General features: G+C 39.3%; 1 protein-coding gene across 1 annotated transcript; it reads right to left on the bottom strand.

Annotated features, from left to right (window-relative positions):
- Window positions 1-995: 995 nt before the first annotated feature.
- On the bottom strand, window positions 996-7,498 carry grxcr1a (glutaredoxin and cysteine rich domain containing 1 a). Its single transcript, XM_044364139.1, has 4 exons — window positions 7,032-7,498; window positions 4,908-5,147; window positions 4,737-4,802; window positions 996-1,310 (listed from the first exon to the last, which is right to left on the bottom strand). Exons 1-4 carry the CDS (start codon window positions 7,428-7,430, stop codon window positions 1,131-1,133), a joined length of 885 nt encoding a protein of 294 aa, XP_044220074.1. The 5' UTR covers window positions 7,431-7,498; the 3' UTR covers window positions 996-1,130.
- Window positions 7,499-7,704: the final 206 nt, after the last annotated feature.

The following is a 7,704-nucleotide window of genomic DNA, read 5'->3' as shown; positions in this document are numbered from 1 at the left end:
GACATCTAGAACAATCCAGGTAGTGTACGATGGCAGGAGAAGTCTTCATGGCGGATGAGCATCATCACCACCACCATCATCATCATCATCGTTACCGTGCTCTACGCTTTTAGCCTCTTTACAGTGCTGCCTTGTCTAATCATGTTCAAGCAGCATTGTACAGGGCTATGACAGCATAGAGAGCTGTGCTGCTGCTGCTGCTGCTGCTCTGCTGTGCCGCTGCGTTTCCCTGACCCCTTGGATGGCAGCCAAATGACATCACCCGTTAAAAACACAAAACGGCGAGGATTGCATGTCATCTGGATAGATGGATGGTTGGCTTGACAGTGCGATAGTGGTGTGTCTTAATTTTCATGCTGGAATTGTCAAAAACTAAAATACATAAGGGTTAAAGACAGCTGGAACATATTAAGTTCCCCTTGAGTTTAATTATTCAATGCAAACCTAAATCCTTAAGCAGCCGATACATTATTGAACCAGTAAGTAAGATTGCATTGTACTGCTTCAGGATATGTTGTTGTGTATGTATGTATGCTGAGACATTATATAAAGTACTATTAAAAAGGTTAAAGTCTGATTTCCTTGATTTATTTGGATTTAGGTATGATGTTTGATGCTCCACTGTGAGTAAAGGTTTAGTTTCATGCCTTCCGCTGGCTGCAAATTGAGCCCTCGACTTTCCCTCTCTGTCCTCCGTGTCCGTTATCTTTAACTCTGTCTGATATGGGAATAGTAATGAGAGCACTGTTGACGAAGGATCCTCCTCACTAATTAAGTAACAAGCTTAAGTTGACCAGAGGTGAGACTAGTTTACAGCTCCTCACTGGACAGTTTGTTTTCTGATAAGACTTTTGCAGTTAACTAACGGGAGAAGCCTGATGAACGCATTTGCAACAAAACATTCATATAATAAGTGACAAAGATACATAGAAATATAATCATTGCAACAATACCAAATCCACAAATTCACAGATTTTATTACAAATGCATATTTTTTTACTAATTAATGGCCATGGAAGAAGAGTCCTGCTGTGTCATTTCACTTCCTGTTTTGCAGTCCAGTTCAGGGCCCTGTGTTGGGTCCTGGAGGAGGAAGGAAGGAAGGATGTTGGGTCAGGCACTTAACATCCTCACTCACTGCAGCTTACACACGGCTGCAGGCCGTTCTCGTTGCAGGAAGTGCACTTGAGGGCTTTGAAGGAATCCGTGAAGCAGTTGCGGTACACGGACATCTTGCTGCCATGGCACATCAGGCACGGGATGAAGGCAAAGCCCCCACAGGTCTGGCACGTTTGGGGCTGCTGTACCCTCTAGAGAAGAGATTCACAACCCAGATTAGATATCCAACATCTAAAAGAATTACATGTATAGCACAAATTACTGCTGGTTTTCCTTCTCTTCCCACATTTTTAGAGATACAAGGTTTTAAATCAGCTGGATTTGGTGCAAATAACTTAAAACTTTAAAGTAGTGGTCATTTTGGGAAATACACTTACTTTTGTACGTGTACATGTTTGTACAGTGAATATGAAACTACAGCAGCACCCGGTTAGCTTAGCTTAGCAGAGCAACAGAAGACATGGGGAAACAGCTAAACTGACTCTGTCCAAAAGTAAAAAAAATGCCAACCAGCACCTCTAAATTCACTACACATATATCTGGTTTGTTTAATGCTACAAGAACAGAGGTGTAAAAATGACACGTTTTGGTTTTGACAAGGGTAATGTGCAGGACTACTTCTTGGCTGGGTGCAATGACTTGGTGTCTTATCTTTGTGATGTTGCCAGGCAACCAGTGAGACTCCAGCAGGTCACTGCAGCCAGCCAAGAAATAATGTGCTACTTATGCTACCTTCCCTTCATATCATAAAGGTCCGTAATTATGAGCAAAACCATTCATGTCATTCTCTTAGTTGTAATTCCAAGCCGGGAATATTTGGAATTTCATACAGCAAAAATATCTCCCACTTGGTGAGAGGAACTGAAAGAAAGAAGCAAAATGGCTGCAAAGCCTTAATTATTGATAGTTTCATCTAAATTAACTCCAATATCAACACTAATACAATCAATTTAGCTGATTTAAAAGGAGCTATACACCATTGATTTGTATCTGGTTTCATGTGTTAACGAACTGCTCCAAACATGTGGTGAACACAACATTGTGTGAATGCAGCAATAAAAGTAACTCCTTGTTGTCTATAAAGCCACAAGTAAGTAAATAAAGATTATTTATAAAGCACCTTTCACAGACACCAATCACAAAGTGCTTCACAGTCAAAGTAGGCTAAATAAAACAGATCAACAGATACAACACACATGAGAAAAACAGGCATAAAACACAATGGCGGGGGGGTTGAGGAAGATGTCGTGTAATAAAGTGGGTGTGTGTCATGTAGGTCTACAGGACAACAGATAGACCCTTCTGTACTGCGTGGTCACAACAAATTGGAGGTATGTGGATGTCCACACAAAGCCTACTCATACACCCTCTGATGACAAATTTTACATCACACAGACCCTAGCGGACCCTCATGTACTCGCTGACGTGGAAAATATCATTTCAGCTAAGACTCTGGTTAGAGGACCTAAGAGCTCGGCTCGTGGTGTGGGGGTGTTGAAGGTCCACAATATATGTGGAGCCTGGCCATGCAGGGCTCTATAAGTGAGCATCAAGATTTTAAATTGAATTCTAAAATGAAAGGGGAGCCAATGCAATGAGATTAAAATAGATGTAATGTGTGACCACCTGTTGGATCATGTTAAAAGCCTAGTAGCAGCATTTTGGATGGTTTGTAAATGGTGTAAAGAAGATATATTTAGGCAGGTATAAAGAGGATTACAGTAGTCTAGACGTGATGAGATAAAGGCATGTATTAGCATCTCCGTTACAGCTTTTGACACAACAGACTTGAATTTAGCTATGTCTCTTAAGTGAAAGAAACATGATTAAGTCAGCATCCTAATATGAGCATCAAAACTCATAAATTGGTCAAAAATCACACCAAGATTATGCAGACTAGACCGAGAAGATGAGGACAAGGCACCAAGGTTCTGTGTGATCACTGAGTGAAGGTTAACAGAAACAATAATCCAGTTCCTAATTGCATTTAAATGGTTGTTCAATACAGACAGTCTATCAAGCTCATCAGGTTTGAAGGAAAAGTATAACTGGATGTCATCAGTGTACAAATGATGATGAGATGTTGCTGAAACTACTGATAATCTGTCCTACTGGAAGCATGTATATGGAGAATAAAATAGGCCCCAGGATCGATCCCTGGGGGATGCCACATGACAAAGAAGCAGTGTCTGACACAAATTCACCTACAGAGACTGACAAAGTCCTAACAGTGAGAACCACTCCAATGTGGTCCCAGAAATGCTCACCAGGTGTTTTAGCCTGTGGATAATATGTGGTGATCAACAGTATCGAATGCTATGCCTAAGTCCAGTAAAACCAAAATCGACCAAAACTAACTATTATTTTCATTATCAATAAACCTGATGATTATTTTTAAGACTTTAGATAGATCCTGTAGTCTATGCAGTGTCACAAAACAGGGCAAAAATGCCCATCGCAACCTTAGACCCCAAGATGACATCTTCAGCAGTCCAAAGATATTCAGTATATACAATATACACATATTGTATATGTAAATATACGTACTGTATGATATATCGCAAAGAGAAGTAACAAATCCTCTCATTTGAGAGGCTGGAACATGTGAATGTTTCACAATTTTTGCTTGAAAAATGACTGAAAAGATTAATAATTTTTTATGATTATCAAAATAGTTGCTGATTTTTTTTCTATCGATGGACTAATACAATACTCAACTAATCTTTTCAGCTCTCGTCTTTGCACTGGTTTTGTGCACAGATTAAACAAACAAGCTATAAGATATATAATCAGCTTTTTTTTTTAGCTTTCAACAGAGGCAGACAAGCTTAGTGTCTCAGTGGTTTCAATATTCTCCTCCAAGTGTATTTCCCAAAATGTTGTATTATTGCTTTAATCACAACTGTGAATTTTTTGGAAGGCATCACTCTGCAGATATAGCTAAACACACAATCAAGCCATGTTACTGGCCTGTTCTGGACTGATTAGTGCAAGCGTGACCTTTGAGAGCTGCATATTTTTTTTAACAGCCTGCGGTGAGTGGAATACATGATTCAAATGTCATCACACTGCTTTGCATTCGCTTATGAAGCTTTTTGTTGGGTCTAAATTCCAATATCTGAGGCCTGAGTAAAGGCCAGTGCATGTGTGACTGACGTATCTGTAGCTTAACAGACACAGAAACAGTTTACACAATTCAGTTTTGTACCACAGAGTGATGTGCTCTGCGTTGGTGTGTGTGAACAAATGTGTTGAAAGCAGAATCAATAACAAGCCCTCCATTATTGATGGTCATTTATTGATGTGCATGCATGTTTTACTTTTCAGTGTGCTGATGTTTTATTGATGACATGACTAGTGAGGGGAAATGACTGCTCCTATTTGCACTGTGTTCATCTTAATGGCTTTGGACAAACACAAAGCGTTAATTTATTATGACTATATAATCACCTTATGCACATATAATATTGCTCACTAGATCCAACGGGAGTCATGTGAATAATTTAACATCATGTGTATCAAATCAAGCGGTTCGCTCACCCTGATTCACAGGAAAATCATCTATTTGGTCACCATCAATTATTCATGATTCCAATGAACACACTGTGAAAACCAACCTCAATTTTTGTCAGTAGATCTTGAAGCTCTCCTGATTCATTCATGTCTAGTATTTTCTCAGCACCCTGCAAAACAGGTTAATGCCAAAATTCAGTATTTAATGAGCTCTCTGTGTATTTCTGAAAGATATCATGGTCAGATATCATTAGAGAGGAGTAATAAGAACTAACCCCAAGGTAGTGTCCGTCTATGAACACAACAGGTAATGAAGGAGGTTCTCCCACACGTTTGCACCGCTCCTCCAGCTCCTTCCCGTACTCACAGTCCAGAGCGATGTTCTTCTCCATAAACTTCACCCTGTGGTTCTGGAAGATCTTCCGGACCAGCTCGCAGCGCTCAAAGGTGGTCCTCACCACACGGAAACCTGTAGTGTAGATCACTATCCGCCCAAACTCAAGAGATAACTCCATCTGCGGGGGAACCGAAATCCATAAATTAGTTATATGTTTACATTTGCCTTTTGTGTTTTTTGTTATACATAAGGTTCACATTAATTATTCAGAGATCAATTCATGCCTCCCAGCAACAATATGCTGTAGATTATGATGATGTCTGGTACCACTTTAAGTAAGCTACCCTTTATAAAGGGTTTATAAGTCAAAACTAATGCCTTTATTTATGGTTAATACATAATTTAGTTATGCCTTACAGATAAGTTATAAGCCATTAATGAGTGCCACATTTGGGTTGCCAGGTTGTGAAAAATCCCTCTGACTGATTAGACTGTATGACTACTTACTTACTAGTTTTGAAACATTTACTAATGATTAGTAACATTTATAAGTGTATTACTACCAAATAGAAAAGAAAAACACCAGCTCCTTTTTTCCACCACCTGGCAACCCAAATGTTTTATTAATGGTTTAAATAACTGATCTATAAATTATTAGTGAAGGATTTATAAACCATTAATAAAGCCATAAGTTATGACTTATGATGCCTTTACAAGGGATGCTTTAGTAGAAAGTAGTACAAAATGTTTCAACAATTTTACTACAAGTCATGTATTATTTGCTCAACTTTCAGGAATTTCCCAAAACATCCTATAGATTTTTATATTTTTGAATATATTCAATCTCCCCTCCAGGGGTCCTTGGTTTCCATTTATCTCAACAGAGACTCACAGAGACTTAAAGTCCCCCTTCACTCAAAAATTTGTTTTTCTTCTTGTTCCCTCAGTTGGATGTTTGAGCTTCACTGCGCAGAATGATGTATGTGACACTAGAAGGCTGTTTTCACATTCATCTGCTGAAGGAAGAAGGTTTCTTTATGCTCACTGAAAATCTAAGTTTAAGGTGTATGACATCACAACTAGTTTTGAGCCAATCACGGTCCGGTATAAAACTTACACAAGTGTCATTTGGAAACCTGAAGGCTCCAGTGCACAAACACAGAGAATGGACTTTTCAGTGAAGTAGGAGACGTCTTGTGTCCAACAGTTAAACTATTGTAACTAAAATTATTTTCTCATTCATAGATTCAGAACTTATCAATGAAGGAAAAATAGTAGATGTAATTTTAAGAATTTTTAACTATTTTATTAAGAATTTGAACTACTTATAAAGTTAATTTCTTATCATTAAATTTAAATATCATTACAATACAATGCTGAATACATATGATTTAAATAAAGATACAGGTTCATTGTGATGAAATACCTCAAGTAGGTGAGTCAAAAACACTGAAAAATGTAAGAAGCTATGGCATGCTTTGTAAAACAATCGGTGATAATGTAAAGTGTTTGTGATTCTTAAACTGATAAAAATGTATAGAAACACCAGACTTTTCCTTTCGGATCAGACCAGACCTCTTCACCTCATTTTAACCTCAACCTAAAAGAAAGATTATCTCAGGTAATCGTGACAAGAAGCTTTATCTCGACAGTGACGCTGTTTGTTCACGTCATACCACATTGCAGAGAAATGGTTTCATCTATATGACCTTCTGTATCACGTATGCATTGACACACAGGCAAAGAGTTACCCAAGAATAACAAATAGATCTTTTTGCAGGGATACTAGAAAGCGAAGTGCTGAGAATTCATTAACCTGATTAGTTTCTCTTGAAACACTTAACGAAATGCATCATTAAACTTTAATTGCTCTGTGACCTTGTCCCCTATTGTTAGCTTTTATCCTAGTCATGTCGCTTCTACATGTAACTAGACTTTAGTCAGAGGACAAAGACACTGATGGGAACTAGAGTTAAAACATTTCAAACAATAATAATATCATATCATTAAACTGATTATACTAAACAATAAGATAAAAGCAGGTCCTGATAAATGTACTTACACTGTTGGAATCGGGAAGGTTTTCAAACAGCGTCTGACCTGCGCTGACTTTGTGTTTGACCCCCCTCACAGTCCCATTTTTACTGAGTATGTTGACCCTCTTGGTAGTGAATGTCCAGTCCTTGGTGGCCCCTGCGTACATGAGCAGTTCATCAGGTTCACTCTCACTGTCATCCAGCTCAGAGCCCAGGTACAGGTGTCCGTGTGCATCTCCACTTGTAGAGGGAGTACTGGCCCGTTCAGCGTCAGAGCTGCTGGTACAGTCTGAATCCAGGGAGTCTGAGGGCCCCTCATCTTTGAACATCTCCTTCAGCACCCGGCCGCTGTTCCCTGAAGCCACGCGGAACCTCACCCGCTTCTGTGGCTTTTCCTGTTCTGCCGTCAGCATTGTCCCCTCCATTGCAAACCCTCTGCCACATTACATGGTCCACAAGCCTGCAGTGTAGCTCCTTCCTTCTCATTCGGAGGTCAACATGCAGCTCAGACACTCTATTTTGTTTCCCATGGATTACTACCACGTTTAATCCTCACAGTGTGAACCGATCTAAAAATGACCGAGAGCCTAAGCTGTCTTACAGTCAGACTCACACAGCCATTAAATAATACATGCATTTCTACCATGGCAACCCAGCAAGCTAACCTCAAGTAAAATGATAGTTGTCTGTGAATTATTC

This window comes from Thunnus albacares, chromosome 10 (assembly GCF_914725855.1).
Source record: "Thunnus albacares chromosome 10, fThuAlb1.1, whole genome shotgun sequence".
In the NCBI taxonomy this organism is placed as follows: domain Eukaryota; kingdom Metazoa; phylum Chordata; class Actinopteri; order Scombriformes; family Scombridae; genus Thunnus; species Thunnus albacares.
This window is presented reverse-complemented; position numbering and strand designations above follow the sequence as displayed.

What these genes read in the sequence shown, in the direction of transcription:
- grxcr1a (XM_044364139.1), bottom strand. Translation starts at nt 7,430, where the DNA reads ATGGAGGGGACAATGCTGACGGCAGAACAGGAAAAGCCACAGAAGCGG. An exon ending in TAGACGGACACTACCTTGGG is followed by an intron (nt 4,803 to 4,907) that starts GTTAGTTCTTAT and finishes CCTGTTTTGCAG; the next exon opens with GGTGCTGAGAAAATACTAGA. An exon ending in ATCTACTGACAAAAATTGAG is followed by an intron (nt 1,311 to 4,736) that starts GTTGGTTTTCAC and finishes TCTCTTCTCTAG; the next exon opens with AGGGTACAGCAGCCCCAAAC.